Source organism: Dermacentor variabilis, chromosome 2, assembly GCF_050947875.1.
Source record: "Dermacentor variabilis isolate Ectoservices chromosome 2, ASM5094787v1, whole genome shotgun sequence".
Classification (NCBI taxonomy): domain Eukaryota; kingdom Metazoa; phylum Arthropoda; class Arachnida; order Ixodida; family Ixodidae; genus Dermacentor; species Dermacentor variabilis.
The window spans coordinates 145,207,426-145,228,242 of NC_134569.1; the positions used below are offsets into that span (position 1 = coordinate 145,207,426).

The following is a 20,817-nucleotide window of genomic DNA, read 5'->3' on the forward strand; positions in this document are numbered from 1 at the left end:
GGGATAAAAGTTGATGGAGAATACCTTAGCAACTTGCGATTCGCTGATGATATTGCCTTGCTTAGTAACTCAGGAGACCAATTGCAATGCATGCTCACTGACCTGGAGAGGCAAAGCAGAAGGGTGGGTCTGAAAATTAATTTGCAGAAAACTAAAGTATTGTTTAACAGTCTCGGAAGAGAACAGCAGTTTACGATAGGTAGCGAAGCACTGGAAGTGGTAAGGGAATACATCTACTTAGGGCAGGTAGTGACCACGGATCCGGATCATGAGACTGAAATAACCAGAAGAATAAGAATGGGCTGGGGTGCGTTTGGCAGGCATTCTCAAATCATGAACAGCAGGTTGCCACTATCCCTCAAAAGGAAAGTGTATAACAGCTGTGTGTTACCAGTACTCACATATGGGGCAGAAACCTGGAGGCTTACGAAAAGGGTTCTGCTGAAATTGAGGACGACGCAACGAGCTATGGAAAGAAGAATGATGGGTGTAACGTTAAGGGATAAGAAAAGAGCAGATTGGGTGAGGCAACAAACGCGGGTAAACGACATCTTAGTTGAAATCAAGAAAAAGAAATGGGCATGGGCAGGACATGTAATGAGGAGGGAAGATAACCGATGGTCATTAAGGGTTACGGACTGGATTCCAAGGGAAGGGAAGCGTAGCAGGGGGCGGCAGAAAGTTAGATGGGCGGATGAAATTAAGATGTTTGCAGGGACAACATGGCCACAATTAGTACATGAGCGGGGTAGTTGGAGAAGTATGGGAGAGGCCTTTGCCCTGCAGTGGGCGTAACTAGGCTGATGATGATGATGATGATATATAGATTCTGTCCTGATTTTCAATAAGAATGTTTTTCTTTCGACTAGCGTTATTATCGATGATGGTCATCAGTAAGTGTATCGTAGGACCGGCTATCCAATCCAAGTTCTCACGTTCACTAGTAGCTTTCTTAATTTCTTTCAATATAGACGTTGTAATTGCTTGTTTTAACATTGACAGTGCTCAAGCATATCCACCTAGTATATGCATCCTGACGCCTTAGTGCCGGTTTCGACTTACGCTCCCCAAACTGGCCAAGAAATGCATTGAAGCTCCGTATATAATTTTCCTACAAAGCCTACCTCGCGACCTGCGAGACAGAACAACGTAGAACAGAAATATAATTTGCCACATGTATCAATTACGATGCGAGTGTCAGGATTCCTTCTAAGTGTATACGCCTTGAACATCAACCTGCTTCAAATGTGAAACGTGTGCAGTATTGTATATAAATGTTAGCTCGATATTATTCGACAGTGAATTGCTTCATTAGAAATTATTACTGATTTACTCGTGTTCCTTGTCGCTAAGAGCATGTTGCCATCACCGTTATGTAAGAGAAAAGAAGACAGTCCGCTGTATTTAGGAAAAACGAAACACCGTTGAAAGAGCAGGCGCAGCGAAATCAGTGAATCTCGGTTTACCTCTCGTCAGCTGCTAAGAGTATTAGTTGCTAGATTGTAGCACAATAGAACAAATTGGGTGGCAGTATCCTGGCGCAATTTATATCAAAAGAGGTCTTTCATTTGCCAAAGCCATGACAGTTACAAAACGTCTTGTATGATGTCTTGTCGAAACATTACTACCGAACAACTACCTTTCGTCATTTTTTTTCTCCCTTGCTTACAGCAGGTGGTTTCTCTTGCTGATATAAACCTGCGGGGACGTCCAGTCTGAATGCGCGGTGTTAGCGGTACTGTGCAGAAGTACAACGGACGGCTGCTGGAACGTCACCCTACGTCAGCTAGCTCATATATGGTAGCTTGACAAAACACGGGATATAAACGTTTCTTTTTTTATTTTCATTTGGCTTTTCTCCAGCGTATCAGTCATGCGACACTTAGTTTCGCAAGTCTACTGATAAAGGGAAGCATACACTAAGATAGAGAAAGCATTGCCGTCGACGCGTCGTGTATGTCGCTAGATACCAGGTCACTGCGCCGGCCTTCCACACGAAGCAAGGAGAGATGCTGCCGGCAAGAAAGCAGCACCTGATGATCTGCACTATATTTCGCGCGCGTCGTAGAAAGTTGTGCGCAACGATTTGTCTGTGCTGTACTTCGGTGTACCGAACCTCAGCTCGCGGTAAAATTACCAATGCAACCTGATCTACCACTCTTTAGCAAACAACGTCGTTCACTCTTGGGGGAAACAGGTTACATTGACGTTCTAGCTAGTAACAATCCAGTATCTCCTCGAATTTGTCGAAAGAACTTTGCCATTATGATACCTAATACATATACCTTACAATGTAAAGATATTAATAAGCTAATGTTCAGTAAACTTTGGCTAACTTAAGTGCTTCGATATTAATTAAGTATTTGCCCCAGGAAGGCACTGCCTTGTACCCATAAGTGTATAACGATCATTGCAGCGGTACACGCTCTTGGGCTAGTAGGTTCATACTTAAAAAAAGTATGTGTCACAAACGAGAGAGACACAAGAAAGGAGGCGGGACGAACGGTAATTTACTTTCTCCGCAGAATTGTTTATAGAGGAGAGATAGAGGTTTGCTGTAGAGGACTTGCTGTGAAAATGGCTTAGCAGTAATGTCTGCATTAGTAATAACGAGCGTTTGTCCTGTCCCCTTTCTTGTCCTCTTCTTGTTCATCGTCATCAGCCTACTTACATTCAGCGCAGGACAAAGGCCACTCCCGACGAGCTCCAATCACCCCTATCTTGCACCAGCTGACCCCATATTATGCCTACAAATTTCTTCATGTCATCCCACTGCCTGGTTCTCTGTCGTCCTCGACTGCTCTTCCTTTATCTTGGAACCTATTTTGTAACTTTAGTTGACCGCCGGTTTTCTGCTTAACGCATCACATGGCCAGCCCAACTCATTTCTTCCTCTCGATGTTTACTAAAATATCGGCTACTCCTGTTTGGTGTGTAATAATTGCCGCAGTCTTTCTGTCTCCTAATGTTACGCCTAACATGTTTCATTCTATCGCCTCATTGCGCGATCCTTATTTTCAATCTTCCTTTTGTAACCTTCAAGTTAGTTCTTCAGATGTTCATATCAGTCGAATACAGTGATTATAAACTTTTATTTTCAAGGATAGCGGCAAGCTACCAGCCTGAGGTTTATAATACCTGCCATATGCGCTCCAACCCATTTTTATTATACTGTAATTTCCCTCCTCAGGATCAGCGTCCCCTGTGAGCAAGTGACTTAAATTAAATTAAATGCATTTAGATTAATGCAAATTAATTAATGCAAATTTGATTAAATGCATTTTGGTACCGATCCTAAAGACTGACTGCCAATAACGAATTCTCGTTTTTCTTGCCGAGCTATATGGCTTCCTCGATGGAGGACGCCGCCCGCCTAGGGCGAAGTCTCTCGCCTGCTCATTTCTTTATTATGTTCTATTACTAATAATTCAGTCATCAATAATAACTAAGTGATCAATTCACAGCCGTCTGTGAAAAAAACAACGACTACGTTGTTCGTCAGTTTCTTTTTCGCTTTTTTTATTAAGTGTTGCGTAACGTTTTGAACTGTTCTCCTTTATTTTCTTTTCGTTCTGTTTAAGTTATGCTTGCAGCTGCCTTGGTTGTTAGTTTTTATGCTTTTATGTTATGTTTTTGTTGCATCTAGTTCTGGATAAGACTGTGCCCTACTTTGTTTTATAACAATACTTTGTATCCCCGCCTCACTTTACATTCCGAACATGAAGCCTGTGAGGTATGTAAATTAAGAATAATAATAATGAAAACCTTGTGTCTGCGTAATAATCTTGAACCCAGCTTTGACAGTTTATCAGCTTCGACCATTTAGAATCGAACTACCCTAGCTGATAAACAAGAAGTGAGCGAAAAATTGAAACTATATCGTCTGTGAGAATAAGGAAGCAGTAAAATAAAATTTGCGGGGCCGCAATATTCATATGGCAATGAATCATCAGCGAAGCTGTTAAGGCTGCTTACGTTATGAAACCATACGTTTTTTTCTTCATACGGCACCACACTACGCCGACACCAGCACCGCCACGGTCCCCGCACCTCCCATGCATATGCCACAATCGCTGCTGCAGCCGCGCAGACACCTCCGACAAACGTGACGTTATAACCACAGAAGCCCAGGCCACGTGCGCAGGCGCCGTTGCCACACTCTTCCCGCCTCTTATTATTAGTCGAGCAGGATTTAAAACAAAGAAAGCGCATGAAGGCCAATGTGCTACACTAAGGACACTTATATATTGTGACACGCGTGTAATGGACGTCATAATGGCGGGCGTCATATAAGCGCCACTGATTGTCCTGCGACTCCACAAGTCGACGTCGGGCAAAATGGCGTGCGTCTTGTGCTTTGAGTATGGCTTCATGGGCGTACTCGTATGTGGAATTCAGACTATCAGGCAGAACGGTGTCGAAAGGTAGCGTAGGATCGTGGCCAAACAAGAGGAAGAATGGAGAGAAGCCTGCGGTATCATGACGAGACGAATTATAGGCGAAAGTAACGAACGGCAGCGCAACGTCCCAGTCGCGATGGTCATCGGAGACATACATGGACAGCATGTCAGTAAGGGTGCGGTTAAGACGCCCGGTTAGACCATTCGTTTGTGAATGGTAAGCAGTAGCAAGTTTGTGTTTAGTCATGCACGAGTGTAGAATGTCATTAACAACTTTAGAAAGAAAGTAGCGGCCTCGGTCGGTGAGGAGCTGCCGAGGGGCGCCGTGGTGAAGGATGACGTTCTCTAGGAGGAAGTCGGCGACATCGGTTACACAGCTTTTCGGAAGAGCCCGTGTGATTGCATATCGGGTGGCGTAGTCTGTTGCTACAGCAATCCACTTGTTTCTCGAAGCAGACGTAGGAAAAGGGCCTAGAAGATCAACACCTACATGGAAGAATGGTTCTGATGGTACGTCAAGTGGTTGAAGGCGACCAGCGGGGAGTGTGGTCGGCTTTTTGCGTCGTCGACAAACTACACACGCAGCGACATAACGGCAGACGTTATGGCATAGACCAGGCCAAAAGAAGCGCCGACGAACGCGGTCATAAGTCCGTGAAACGCTAAGGTGACCGGCAATCGGCACATCATGAAGCTGGGCGAGAACAGTCTGACGCAGATGCTCAGGAACAACGAAGAGTCGGGCGGGGCCGTCCGGGCGTACGTTAGAGCGGTACAATATACCATCTCGAAGTTCAAACATGCGAAGGGAAGCATCGGGCGTCGTTGAAGTGAGCCGTTGAATAAGGTCTTGTAAGGAGGCGTCCCGACGTTGTTCGGCTCCAATGTCGCGAAAAGCAGCCAGAGAGAGAATGGTGACGGGTATGCCGGCCGCAGAAACGTCAGGAGGGTCGACAGGATGGTTCGACAAGCAGTCCGCATCTTGATGTAACCGGCCGGTCTTGTATACAACTGAATAGTTGTATTCTTGAAGGCGCAGCGCCCAGCGGCCAAGGCACCCTGAAGGATCTTTGAGGGACGAAAGCCAACATAGAGCGTGGTGATCAGTGATGACTGTCAATCGGCGGCCGTACAAATAGGGGCGGAATTTAACCACTGCCCAAACGAGAGCCAGACACTCGCGTTCGGTGATAGAATAATTGCGCTCAGCAGAAGAAAGAAGGCGGCTGGCGTAGGCAATAACACGTTCTCGCCCTTGTTATTTGTGTGTCAAGATCGCTCCAATACCGTGGCCACTGGCATCGGTACGGACTTCTGTTGGAGCTGATGCATCAAAGTGAGCGAGAATGGGCAGGGAAGTAAGCAGCCCAATCAGCTCGGTGAAAGCACCAGCTTGCTCAGGGCCCCAAATGAATGCAGCGCCTTTCTTGAGGAGCTGATTGAGAGGGCGCACAACGTTCGCAAAATTTCGGACAAACCGACGGAAGTAGGAGCAGAGGCCCAAGAAGCTGTGAACATCCTTGGCACACGTTGGCACGGGAAAGTCTTTCACTGCCCGTATTTTATCGTGATCAGGGCGTACACCAGAAGAATCGACGAGATGCCCGAGCACAGAGATTTCACGACGACCGAAGTGGCACTTGGACGAATGTAGTTGTAGCCCCGCCTGACGGAAAACAGATAGGATCGTCGATAGGCGTTCGAGGTGTGTCGCAAAAGTCGGAGAAAAAACGATCACGTCGTCCAGGTAACAGAGGCAGATGGACCACTTGAAACCATGTAAGAGGGCGTCCATCATTCGTTCAAATGTGGCCGATGCATTACATAAACCAAAAGGCATCACTTTCAACTGATACAGGCCATCGGGAGTAATAAAAGCTGTCTTCTCGTGGTCCATGTCATCGACGGCAGTTTGCCAGTAGCCGGAGCGAAGGTCGATGAACGAAAAGTATTGTGCTCCATGCAGGCAATCTATTGCATCGTCAATGCGTTGTAGCGGATAGACGTCCCTCTTTGTGACATTGTTGAGGTGTCGATAATCCACGCAAAATCGCCAACTGTTGTCCTTCTTTTTAACTAGTACAACAGGGGATGCCCATGGACTGCAAGAAAGTTCGATGATGTCTCGAAAAAGCATCTTATCAACTTCACGTTGAATGATGATTCGCTCAGTAGGCGAGACGCGGTAGGGTCGCTGATGGATCGGGCTCGCATCACCGGTGTTTGTTCGATGTTTTACGACAGATGTTTGTCCTAAGCGGCGCTCTTCAAGGTCGAATATGCCCAGTATGAGGCAAAGAGACAACGTAGTTCTTGAGCACGCTGGGACGGTAGGTCGGGAACAATCATTTTTGTTAGGGCATTCGAGTCTGAAGGGACAGGGGGTGAAGCAAGATTTGAACAGGAGGAGCTGTCACAAGTTAAAGCCGAAATGTGGTAGTCTCTGGCTGGCGTTATTTGCGCCAGGGATATTCCGCGCGGAAGTACTTGTGTACAAAGTCCAAAGTTCACAAGCAGAAGGCAGGACGTGTTGTCCGAAATGGTAATGACGGTGTGAGGAAAAGCGACATTAAGCGAGAGCAGGACATCCGGATTAGGGGATACGATGTAGTCACCGTCTGGTACAGGTGGAACGGGGGAGACACCTATGTAGGTAACGGCACGATAAGGGAGGCGAATATGCTCTGTGCAACATAGCCGTATCGGAGCACTATCGGGAGGGTCAATATCAGCAGGTAGAGCGAGTTGCACAACACCAGCAAAACAGTCTATAAAATCGGAATGTGTAGACAGAAAGTCAAGGCCCAGGATGAGGTCGTGAGGGTCCAGTGCTCCAGAACATAAAATAAAACAGAAATGTGATGTCCGGCGACACTCACGCGAGCCGGACACATGCCAATAACGGCTGGTGTTCCACCGTCGGCGACTCGGACCACAGGCGACGGGGCAGGACTGAGGACTTTCTTGAGACGATTCCGAAGCTGAGCATTCATTGCAGATACGTGCGCGCCAGTGTCAATCAGAGTCGTAACAATATTATATATAGTGTTTCTCTTACAACGCCGAATTTATGTGTTTCAATTTGGACCCAGGATTTCAAACTTATTTTTGGAAGTTGGCAGAGTGCTTGAAGCCTGCTGCACCTCCGCCGCGGGTCGGCCCGGTATTGCACTATCCTCCCGGGAACGCATGGGGGGTATGCATACGGGGCCAAGAGGCAAACAGCTTCGCTCTAAAAGCCACAATCTCTCCAAAGCTCTTCACTGCACACTTAGAAGCTTTCAAGCAATTCGACTGGATAGGATTAGGAGTGTAGGAGTGAGCATCAACGGCGAATATTCCAGCAATCTGCGGTTTGCAAATGACATTGTCCTGTTCACCAATACTGGAGTTGGTTTGCAACAATTTATTTTGGGCTTTAGACTTTTTATTCACGCTACGTTTATTGTAATTAGTCAACTTGAAGTTTCCCGAGTATGTTGTATCGCGCAAGAATGTTGACGAAGGCCCGACGCATGGCTTGTGTCACCGCCCTACCCCGCGGCAGCTGTTGTCGGAGACCGCGTTGACGGAAGCGCACGACGAATTCAAAGGCGCCCACTCGAGCCGGTCTCTCTCCTAGACAGCAACAACTTGGACTGATAACAAATCGCATTTGGCGAAGCAGGGGAGCACTCCGGAGGAAATTCCTCGTAGATGAAATCAAGTGCCTTTTTTTTCTTTCTTTCTGTTCACCTTGTATACTGGCGTGTAATGGAAACCGTCCGGTGGCAGGAGACACATTTGTCGAACCGCGCAGCTCCTCACCACGGGCGACCGGGTGCTGGGCCGCAACCTCATGGGCGCCCTGGTGGGCCCCACCTTCTACCGGCAGTTCGCGGGAGGAGCCACTCCGCAGGAGATGCGCGCCTGCGTGGACCGGCTGTGCGCTACTCGGGTGCGCACCATGGTGGCCTGCTCTCTCGAAGACGACGACGGCAGCTGGCAGAGGAGCGCAGCAGACGCCGTTTCGGCCTCGCAAAGGTGGCGATGCCATTTACCCCCGCGACATCGCTAACGATGCCAAGCAACTGAAATCTGGGCAAGTTAAGAACTAAGGGTCAGCAGACGACCTGCTCAGAGGAGAGTGCTGGTGTTTGTGTGCCTCTTCACTGTCTACGTTTATAAGATAAATGTACGTCAACTTGTCTGGGATTTTAGTTGTTTGATGTAATGGTACAATGAAGCCATTTTGCTACACCTGCCACGGAGAAAGCGAATGGAGCGCTGGTACGCTTCATGAAGACTAATATATTACATTCTTTGAAGGCGACAGATCGTTCATGTGAGTATAAGGTGCGTGCATACGCAGTTTGCCCTTTCCTTTTCTCCTGCCGTTACTGCTTCATTTCTGCCCGTCCTCGAGCGAAGGGCATTCAGGGGAGAGGGAGGAGGCTTATTCCTGGTTACCGCTTCCAGTATTTCCTTATTTATTTCTATACAACAGCTGCTGCTATTGCAGCCTCTGGTGTCGGCACAGGTTATTGACCACGACACTGTTTAGTGCGACTCAAAGCTTAGACCTTTGAACGGACGCTATAGAAATGCGAGCCAACAACTACTACTTGTCTCGCCCTACGTAAATAAGCACGTATTTCCGCGCTTATTCGGCGCTTCGTATGCGCTCTTGCACGAACAGCGAGTTGTAGAGGTAGGTGGAAAAGAGAGAGTGTTTAAGGAAGTGGCAGGCCCGAGGGTGTCGTAAAGAGTCGGAGAGCACTTCTGACGTTGAAGTCAGGTTGTTCAGGCGTTTGTTGGCCAAGTGCCCCGAACCCTGGACCGGTGTCAGGAACAGAGCTGAGTGGGAGTTTTAAGGCGAAGCCTAATCTGCAAAAAAGGTAAACAGAGAGGAAAAGGGCAGCACGGCACAGTAGGCAGTGTGATCTACTGTGCGGCGGGGTTTGGCTGATTGCTTCGTTGTAGAAATCCGATGGTTCTAGCCTGGCAAAGTGTATGGCCTAGCATTTTCTCTGCCAATTCTCCGCCGGAACTCCACAGTTTGAACCTTAGCGAAATGTAGGTTCCAGCGTTGCACTTGATATGTGGAGTTCGTAGCGGGTCACATGCTGGACAGCTTTTCTTACTACCTCTGTTGCTGTTTATCGTGTTCTAATTCGAGTTTCGCGTTGTAACATACGGTACGGTGTTGTATTTCAGTCGAAAATACTGTGTAAACTGCTTGGGTATTTCTTCGGTATAGTATTTATGCCCTCATTTTTGACACCTTTGGCACGTGGCATTGTGAAGTGCATACCATGATTTTGACAGCTATGACATGAATTTACATCCCATTATATTCATTATTTCCTGTCAACTATTTGGGACGAAATAGCTGCGGGTTCCACGATAGATATGGGGTGTTTCAGATGAGACGCCGGAAGTTGCCTATGAGTAAGCCACGTGAAATACATGTCGTCAGGGTTGTAGTAATTGCAGTGGCATATAGAGTATTTTTCCTATCGTATACTTATGAACAGTTAAGTGCATAACCCACAGGCTGTTTATAGAAAATTAATACAAGCAATCTGTAGTTTACAGAGTTCTGTATAAGCTGTGTACCAGATTTCTTGATTTTTAAGGTCTTCCAGAACTTTGAAATATCGCCTTTGGTAGATAGCACAACTGTACTCTATACGCTGGATTAGTTGAAGAGGCTGGCATGACTTGAACGAGGAATCGATATACGTAACTGACTAACTACAACATTAACTAATTAATATTTTCACTAATATGGCACACATTAGCTGGCAAGGCATATTCACTTAGAAGGAATGTGGTGCTAATACCTGTTTTCAGATATGCGTTTCCGAATTGTGCGATCTGTCGCACAATTTGACCTGTACAGCTGATACTCAAGAAAACGATATGGTAAAAAAAAGTAAGGGTAACAGTATATTTTCCCCCAAATTTGACAGCACTTGTCTGAAAACTAGTATGCTTAAAACGCGATTCGAGCATACAGGCTTCCATTCATCATTTGAAAAGTATGCCGCACATTGATTAGCTAAAATTTTGTCAATAAGTTAAGCTTTGCTAATTACTAAATATATAGCCAGAAAAAGGCAACACGTGATATGGGAGAAGCTCTGCCGGGATGCAGATTTTCTGTTCTTTTTTTGTGTGTAAGGAACGTATGGACAAGGAGTCCCACGTAATAATGTAACCTATTACACAGCATGCGTGCGCTTCGTTCATGCAGGCGTGTCGCGATGTACGGACGCAACGGTGAGGCCGTGCTATCGTGCCTGCGTATGACGTCGGAGCTGAGCTCGGAGTCACCGATGATGCAGGTCAAGATGAGCGGACTGCTTCCGCCCCACCTGCTTGTACGAAACAAACATTTTTCCACCGTACTTTGCTCAGTGTTCGCCATGGCTTGTTCAATGCTCGGTAATATAATGACTTGCGCTCTTTCCGTCTCCGTCGCCTTTTCCTGTGGTTGTCTTTTTTGAATGTGCAACTTGGTTCTTCAAAGCAAAGCACCAAGGACCTTAGCAAGGAGTTCTTCTAAACTAATTAATGATTTAATAGCCCAAGATTGTTTCCGTTTGATATGCAGGGTGTTTCGGCAAAGGCTTTCGTAATTATCTGCAGAGAAGATGCGCTCATTAAGCAATTTCCACAGGGCTTCCAACGGTTTACTACGGATACCTACATTTTAAAATCGCTAACTAGACAAGGAATTACGAACTTAATGTAATTACTCTTTTAAAGCGAAATATCCAGACGATTTGTTTTAATGAAAGACTTAGGAATCCCATCATTTGAGGAGTCCATAACCACTTTCAGACACGCAAAAATGTGACTAATTTATGCAGCGTAGGGAATCCCCACCGATTTCAACAAGAAAACAAACCGAACGACCGAAAAGCGCAACTGTAGCACCCTTAGAACGCTCCTGTGAGTGACGGTACTGATTAAGCCACCTATTGGGCTAGCATGTAGCAAGATCGTGGCTTGATAAGGACGCAGAAATGAGTGCCGTAATCTCTTTTTGCGCGTATGGAACAGATTATGAACTCCTTCGATGACGGTACTCAAGTATTCCATTAGAATCAACCGACTGACTGCTTCGTTCAAGAAGGTTACTCAAATTTGCACAATTACTTGTCTAACTACAACCTCGAGTCACTTCAAAATGTGTGTCTTTCCGGCTTGCCTAATCACGAGAAATTCGGTTGACATAGGATATTTCTTCATATTAAAAAAATAATCGAGCGCATGTTCTTAAACATCCTGCCTATCCTGCCGAGAGCTTGAGCGAGGTATCTGTCATCAGCTTTTCACGAAGAAATAGCAGGACTTATGAGCCGGTCTGAGGGGCGCGCATAGGCATCTTTCCTTTGAATACTATTTTCTTCACGACAGTGTACATCACGAACGGTGTTGAGGTCAAATAGGCTAATTTACGTGCATTTGCATGGAGGTGCCATCGACAGTTGCTTGATTCCTCACACACTAGCAGACCCGCTCAGATTCCCTATAGAATTGCTCTAGAGAACTTTGCCTTAAAGGTTGTTTCACGGCAGTGTGTATCACACTGCCGTGAAACCGCATTTTATAGTGAAATTTGCACTACCGTGAAGCCAGACCTTACGTCGAAATTTGCATATAACTCGCATCCTATTTAACGTAATTAATAAAATTAGACGTGTCACTAAATAGTAAGTTCGATGGCTGACAGCCGGCGAAACAGCCCTGCTTAGGCCTAGCAGTCAAGGGAGGTGTGGCGGTGGATGGTGAACTGTAGCGGGAAGTTTGCCGCCCATTGGGGATGGGGTTGAGACCACGGGCGCGGGCATAACTGAGGTCCGTAAAAGCAACAAGTTTGCCTACCAAGTCCGTATGTGCGCTTACTGAACGGAACGGGTACAGTTCGCATGCCGACGGAGAGCCTCAAGCTCAATTTGCGCAACGCAGCATAAACAGCCGGCGTCGCACAGTCAAGCTCGCACTTCACAGCGTCGCGCAGACGCACAAGGTGCGAACGCGAAACGTTCCCGCGGCCACCACAAAATCTCGAATAGACGTAAGCAAAGCAGTGAGAAATAGGATGTAAAAAATCTTCTGTGCTGCTGGAGTTGTAAGAAATCTTGAACTTGGCATTCTTGCTCGAAAATATGTAAACAAAGACATTTTAAAGATAAACTGACTTCAGAGATGAACCTGTTTCCTTTTTGGTAAGTAAAACATATTTTTTTTATTTCTCAACTTCTGGCAGTTCTGTCAATGTTTTGTGCAAATCCCGCGATTTGAACTATTCGCTTTGAAGTTATTTGGTACTGATTGCTATTAGCTTCGACTTCGCTTCGAACAAAAAGAAATTGATATTCACACAAGCCTATTTTTATTCTATTTTATTTTTTTTACTGCTTCCTTGTACTGCTGAACAGACGATATGCAAAAGTCTGTACGCATGCTTTCCCACACACCGACCTTGCCTTTACGAATGTGGTCTCGTTCCCGCTTGTAGCGCTGTTAAAACTCAGAGACGCGTTTTGAAAGCTCGGGCTACACGGGGAATGGACGGTGGCAGGAATAATGTCACCATCCCCTATGTCGACACTTCAATCACGATTCTAGCCTGACGTCCGCCATCTTGGTTACGTCAAAGGAGGTGTGTGGTGAAGTACACTTGCAGGTTTTGCATATAAAAAGTTGAATATTTTATTGTAGGACGTAGCCATTGCAGCAACGTTTGCTGCAGTTGCTATCGAGACCTTTCATTCCAGATTTGCGCACTGTGGAGGTCTATGTACGTATGGGCCACGTTACAATTAATTCCTTCTTTTTTTCTTTCTATCAACGCAGGCGCACTTGACTCGGATCTTCAATTCCACAGAGAAGCCGGAACTCATAATAAGTTGCCTAGGAGACGCGGTTCGCAGTGATAGTTACAGAGTAAGTACTGCGCAAAAAAAAAACGAAAATTGATAGTGGTAAATAAAAAAAGCAGGAGAGTCTTCTGGAAGGCTCCCTTGCCTCAGAGAAGTAACATGAGGGGAAGCTGCTCTAGAGGAGAATGTAGCAACCTCAAACCGTAACTATACTGGGGCTATGCCTGTTGCAGAGGACCGTACTCGTAAACAGTTTTCGATTGTTTTCCAAATATTTTCACGTAGTGGTAACGGTAAATCACAGAGTAGCAAAACTGCGAATGAGGAAACTAAGTTTTATTGCGCGAACCTGTGCCCATAAAAACAGGCTACACTCAAGGCACAACGATAGCGGCGAACACAGTCGACGATCGTCGAAAACCCCATCAGCGGGCCAAGCGCGTCGGCTTTTATATACGAGTCATCGAAGGTTCCAGAGTAATCGCTGGCGCCCGCGTGTCCTCCAGAAAGTACTGCACAATTCGCGTCGTACGTACATGTAATCAGGGGCCCTATAACGTAAAACTATTCCAATACATTTCTATTCCAATTTCCTGACGTCAAATTTGCGTAACCACGGGGCCCTATAACGTAAAACTATTCCAATACATTTCTATTCCAATTTCCTGACGTCAAATTTGCGTAACCACCGACGCAAGCACCGGGCGGTCACCCGCAGGGTTGTCTGAACAGACCAATCAAACGCTCTCCTCGTTCATAAGAGGTCACTTTTGTTTGCTTGAAAAACGAATAACATAGTCGTATCTAATTGGCTGACAAGATGCGAGGAGAACGTTCAAGTGGAGAGGGACTCACTGGGGCTTTGCCAGTGCACTGAAAAACGATAACCGGATGAAGAGGGTGGTGCCGGCGCCTGCGATTGGTCGGCTTTCCCTTACTTAGCTTGTGGTGGCTGGTCGAAAATCGCGGCGGCATGCAACGGAAGCTTAAGAATGACGCTAAAACTGACCCCCAGCAAAGAAGAGTTGGCAGAATGAGGTAGTAAACGTGCCAAAAGTGATTGAAAACGTTACACGGTCACGCAAGAAGCTTTATTATATGCAAATACACCCATGCTCTCCGGCAGGTGCGAGTAGCCAGCGTCTCAGCGATCGGCGGCAGCCATCTTTTATTCCTTCCGGAACGGTGCAGCCTGTGGCTATTCCGAAAAAAATTCAATTTTGTTCGGCATATTAATGCATCTTTATCGCGTACACGTCACTTTGACGCGGTGAGCTTGTACAGTTTTGTGACGTCCCGTGACAGGCAGATGAAGTGGGTGCAGCCCGAAAACTTTTTACCAATAGCCGAGGGCTAATGGCGAAAAGGGGTCGAATCAGAAATAACTGTTTTTCTTTTTCAGTCAAATCATGCATAATCAGTGTGTACACATCATATCAGATGGGGAGGTATTGCGGTTTTCGTGACGTCGCGTGACAGACAGGTGGAGTGGGGATGGTCCAGAAAAGTTTTCGACCAATCGCGGAGATCTGATAGCAGAATTGGAATAGAAAAGTTTGGAATAGTTTTACGTTATAGCGCCCCAGGTTACACAAGGTTCGTTGACAACAGACAGTGGATAAAACAATCGATAACATTCGAGAAACTTTCGATACATGCAAGCGCGACACGCACTGAGCGATAACATTTGTTAGACGGTGAAATGCGGTCACCAGATAAAAATAAACAAGCACAAGTGTCGGTATGAAGATTATTGTCACGTTCGCCCTTCATATATACACGCCTCACTTACACGGATTTCGCAAAAGAAGTTCATTAGGAAACTAAAATCGAAAAAGAATGCGGAAATCCCAGTGGAGCTGTGTAAGTATGCGTGAGCACACCCCCAAATTTAGGTGCGCCCACCCGCAAATTTAACTTGGCCCACACTGAAACTTCAGTTGGCCTACCCCTATATTTCAAGTTGGCCCATGCCAAAATCTAAGTTCGACCACGTCCAAATTTCAATGTGTTCAGGTCGCCACCGCGGAAACACCATGCAACCACGACGAAAGGCCATATAAATTATGAAACTGCCCCGACGAAGAGAGTTCCACTCTCGAAACTGTTGGCACTAATAAAGTCTAAGTTTTTGTCTGCGAAAACGTCTCCATTGGGACATCATTTCTTCAAATGACAACTGGACTATTGATCTCCTACCTTCTCATACATATTGTTACAAGCACGGGGAAAAGGGGTTTATTTAGGCGTGCGAGAGCAGGAACGGCAGGCTACGAACAACAGGAATGGCCGCTCCACAGTCTTCGTTCTCCTCTTTCTTCCTCTTCTTGATCCACGCGTCCCTTTTACGCGCTTGGACGTAACATATACCTCTCCTCGCAGACAAAGCCCACTGGGCGAGTCAACAAGCTTGTCGTGGCGTGCATGATTTCAACCGTGCTACATGCGCGACTTGTGTCCTAGCAGAACGTCTACCATTGTTCGTGAGGCGCGCGAGAGTATAGTTCACTTCGCTGACTTTGTCGATGACAACATACGGTCCATCGTAGTTTGCCAGCAGCTTTTGGCACAAACCGCGCTTCCTTGTAGGAGTCCAAAGCCAAACGAGATCACCAGGGTGATATGCAACAGGCCGATGTCGTGCGTTGTAGCGGGCTTTGGAGTTTTCTTGTGATGCCAAAGTCCGCAGACGCGCAAGTCTCCGAGCCTCTTCAGCAAGGCATAGCGTATCGGCGACCGTAGGATTGTCGTTGTGGTAAAAAGGGAGGACAGTGTCGAGCGTATACCGGGGCGGCCGAGCATATAGAAGGAAGAAGGGGCTGTAGCCGGTTGTCTCGTGCTTGGCGGTGTTGTAGGCGTAAGTAATAAACGGTAGAACTTCATCCCAATTCTTGTGATCGGACGCAACATACATGGAAAGCATATTTGTGATTGTCCGATTAGTGCGCTCAGTGAGGCCGTTCGTTTGCGGATGATACGGCGTCGAGTGCCTGAGGTGCGAGTTACATAAACGCACAAGCTCTTCCACGATATCCGCCGTGAACTGACGTCCCCGGTCGCTTATAATAACACCAGGCGGTCCATGTCGCAGAACAATAGCGTGAAGTAAGAAGAGCGATATTTCGGTGGCGGTGGCTGATGGTATAGCCGCTGTCTCGCAATAGCGCGTGAAATAGTCGGCGCAGACAATTATCCAGCGGTTCCCCTTAGATGACTTTGGAAAAGGGCCTAACAGATCAATTCCAACTTGCCGAAAGGGTGAGCTGGGAGGTGGCACAGGTTGAAGCAGACCAGATGGGGCAGTGGTTGGGCGTTTCCGACGTTGGCACTGTATGCAGCTGGCGACATACAACTCAACCGAATGTCGCATCCGGGGCCAGTAAAAGCGTTCTTGAATGCGATAAAGGGTGCGCACAGTGCCTAAGTGACCGGAGGTAGGGTCATCGTGCATAGCCTGAAGGATTGCTGGCCGGAGACGCTCCGGCACCACTAGAAGGAAGCGTGCACCCGTGCTTGAGTAGTTCCTTTTGTACAGGAGCCCGTCACGTAGACAGTAGCTGCTTGTTGCACTTGAATGGGCAGAAGTGAAGAGTGGCTCCAATTTGGTGTCTGTCCGTTGTTCTGCTTTGAACGCATCGATTTCTGGAAACGCGGATGTCACAGAAGCGACGAGATGATCAAAATCGTCTGCGTCGCAGTCCGTCGTAGTAAGCGGCATACGGGAAAGGCAGTCTGCGTCAGCATGTTTTCGGCCACTCTTGTAGGCAACAGTGAAGTTATATTCCTGCAACCTCAAAGCCCAGCGCGCAAGGCGACCACAAGGGTCGCGAAGATTCACGAGCCAGCACGGGGAATGGTGGTCTGTGACGACTAGGAATGGGCGTCCGTACAAGTACGAGCGAAATCGCTGAACTGCAAAGATTACAGCGAGGCATTCTTGCTCTGTCACCGTGTAATTTCGTTCAGGTTTGCTTAATGAGCGGCTTGCATAAGCAATCACGTGCTGACGGTCGTCATAACGTTGGACCAAGACGGCGCCCAAACCGACGCCACTAGCATCGGTGTGGATTTCTGTCGGCGCAGTAGGATTGAAGTGGCGAAGGATAGGTCGGGAGGTCAGCAGGAACTTCAGCTGACTAAATGCAGACTCGCACTCGGGTGTCCACTCAAACCGCGCGTCTTTATGTAGCAGATTTGTCAGAGGATAAGCGACGTCAGCAAAACCAGGAATAAATCGGCGAAAGTAAGAGCAAAGACCCAGAAAACTACGAAGTTGCTTCACTGACTGCGGCGCACTGAATGCCTCAACAGCTGCCGTCTTGAGGGGATCAGGCCGGATACCGTCTTTGTCAACAAGATGACCCAGCACAAGGGTTTGACGGTCACCAAATTTACATTTCTTGGAGTTCAGAACCAGGCCGGCGTTTTTGATGCAGTCGAGGACAATATCCAGGCGCGTATTGTGCTCATTGAATGTGCGCCCGAATATAACAACGTCGTCAAGATAGCACATACAGATGTTCCATTTTAACCCACGCAGAATGGTGTCCATGAACCTTTCAAAGGTTGCTGGAGCGTTGCACAACCCAAATGGCATCACATTGAATTCGAATAATCCATCCGGGGTTATGAAGGCTGTTTTCTCTCTGTCTGTCGGGTGTATCGGGATTTGCCAATATCCTGAGCGCAGGTCCACTGAAGAAAAATAAGAGGCCGAATGAAGACAATCAATTGCATCATCAATCCGGGGCAGCGGGTAGACATCCTTCTTAGTCACGGCGTTTAATCTTCGATAATCGACGCAAAATCTCCAGTTACCATCTTTCTTTCTGACGAGTATGACCGGAGCTGCCCAAGGACTCGAGGACTCTTGTATTATTCCATTTTTCATCATGTCACTCACTTGTTCCCCGATTATCTTGCGCTCGTTAGGCGACACGCGATAAGGCTTTTGCCTGATCGGGCGCGCAGATCCCGTATCGATAGTATGGCGCGTTCGTGACTCGGGAATCGCGAACGCTTTGTCCGGCTGCGCAAAGTCAAACACTGACAGATGCTTAGAAAGCGTATCCACCAAGGTATGGCGCTCCCTTGTGCTGAGCGACTTGTTTATCATCGACAGAAGCTTTTTGTCTGAGACTTGGCGAGCGTCAGCAGGGTCACACGGCGAGTCTGTTAGTACGGCTACGGACGAAGACGTGTATTCTGTAAAGTAGGCAAGTTTCAAGCCGTCTGGAAGCAGGACGGGTTCTGCCGAGCAGTTGGCCGTCCACAAGCCAGCACGCCCGTTGTCGATGGATACCACACGAGGGACAAAAACGTTCTTCTTCACACAATTTAGATGCATTGGCTCTACGGAGGCATCGAAACTGCCTGGAACTTCACCGCGACATACAACCGGCACGCACACCGAGGTGGACGCAGGCACAAAAGTATCTGCAGACACACAAAGTTCACCTTGACTGCAAGTCTCCTCTAAGAGCCCGGACGAAACATGGTCATCGACGCAAACTTCCCCCGTGCGACAATCAACGGTCGCACCACACTGCCGCAAAAAGTCGATGCCCAAAATCACTTCGTGCGTCGATCGGGGAATAACTACAAACTCCGTCGCGAAAACTCCACCAGCCAGGGACACTTCAGCAGTGCACACACAAACAGGGCGCAACGACTCGCCGCTCACTCCACAAAATGTTGCAGCCTGGTCCCACGGAAATACAACTTTGCTCCCCAACCGACCTTTAAAACCGAGACTCATTACGGATACAGTTGCCCCGGTATCCACTAAAGCCATTGTAAGAACACCATCAACAAGTACATGCACTTTGTTCTTAATTATAGCAACTGCAGGGGGCATTTCTGTCGATAGCACGTGTCGAGCGACCTCACCCCCATCGGCCGCGCTAGCTAGTTTTCCGGTTGTGAAGGCGAGGCTGAGCGGCGCACTGGCGATGGAGATTGACGTAAACGCGGTGCACGAGAAGTTGGCGGTGGCGTCAAACTCCTGTCAGATGCCGGCGAGCGGCTCCGGAAGCTTCTCTGCCAGTAATCGTTGCCAGGAGGGACGCCAGCTGACCAAGAGGTGGTGCATGGCTGTTGAGTTGTCCTCGTAGGAGGTGTGGTCCTTGTTGAAGACCCCGATCGACGATTCCACGTTGTTGGGCGACGATTGCAAAATCTCGCTATGTGGCCCGCGACACCGCATTGGAAACACACCGGCAGATGCCGCAAATTTCGATGTTCTTGCACGTAGTCACGCATGTTGCTGTCGACTGCATAGCCAGCAGGTGGGTCCCATTCATCATGGCTAGGCATCGGCCGCCCGGAGGCGTGCGTGCGGCGAGGGCGTTGGTCGTAGTCATGATCTGGATAGCTTAGGGTCCCTGTCGTTTGTGGGGTAGACCTATACTCGACGGTCGCTGAGTGAACCGTGGGTTGCCATGCGGTCGAAACGGCCGTGTTTCGCATCTCGTGTGGTAAGTACGCACCAGCGATGCCGGGTGTGCAACGGTACATCTCTTCCCGATGGAGCAACTCTTCGCGAACAATCTGCCGTATTGTTGATGGAAGGTCAACACACGAACTCGGGTCTACACTTGCCACCGTTGTGACATTAGCCAGGCGACCAAACTTCGGTATTATCCGTCGCATCTTCAGCGTCTCAAAGGTCCTGCAGTGGCGAATGACGTCAGACACGGAATCCAGGTTTTCTTTGCCGATCAAAAAATTGTAGACGTCTTCGGCTATCCCTTTCAACAAATGTCCAACTTTGTCCTCTTCAGACATTTGAGAGTTCACTATTTTGCACAGTTTCAGCACTTCTTCGATATAAGTCGTACAGGTCTCGCCGGGAATCTGAGCTCTTTGCGAAAGCGTCTGTTCGGCGCGTTTCTTTTTTGCGCTAGAGTCTCCAAAACACGCTCTGAGCTCCTCTACGAAAAGCTCCCATGAAGTGAGCGTGTCTTCGTGATTCTCATACCAGACGAGTGCTGTGTCGGTAAGGGAAAACACAACATTTGACAACTGTGCGGTCGAGTTCCAACCGTTAGATCGGCTCACCCTTCGGTAGTTTGTGAGCCACTCGTCGACATCTTCTCCGGCTTTTCCTCCGAAAGTGAGTGGCACCCGGTAGTATTGCCACGGAACGCCAGGTGCTGGCCTTGAAGCCGCGTCAGAACCTTCGGGAATCTGGCAGGCGTATTCAGTCATGTCAGGTGATGGTGGCGGAAGTCCGGCAAGTCGACGGCTTCGGCGAAGTTGTAGCAGCGTAGGCTCCGTGGTTACGAGGTGTACCCCGCACCGTCCACCAATTTGTTACAAGCACGGGGAAAAGGGGTTTATTTAGGCGTGCGAGAGCAGGAACGGCAGGCTACGAACAACAGGAATGGCCGCTGCCGCTGCAATATATATCTAGTGCGGTGTAACAATCACGCTGGCTCCGGTGGTACAATTTTAGAAAAAAAAAAAACAGTACGACGTGCGTTGTTTTTGCAATATCTATTTTCGACATTTCGGCTGGCGGACCAGCCTTCGTCAGGCTA

The 20,817-nt window shown here is 47.8% G+C and overlaps 1 protein-coding gene across 3 annotated transcripts in view; it reads left to right on the top strand.

The window, feature by feature from the left end:
* Positions 1-20,817, top strand: part of LOC142572823 (hydroxyproline dehydrogenase-like) — a 47,115-nt gene that overhangs the window by 6,378 nt on the left and 19,920 nt on the right. For all 3 annotated transcript variants that reach the window (XM_075682204.1, XM_075682205.1, XM_075682203.1), the window contains exons 2-4: positions 8,200-8,423; positions 10,639-10,765; positions 13,251-13,340. In XM_075682204.1, coding sequence (XP_075538319.1) covers positions 8,200-8,423; positions 10,639-10,765; positions 13,251-13,340 — 441 coding nt within the window. The remainder of the gene's footprint in view (positions 1-8,199; positions 8,424-10,638; positions 10,766-13,250; positions 13,341-20,817) is intronic.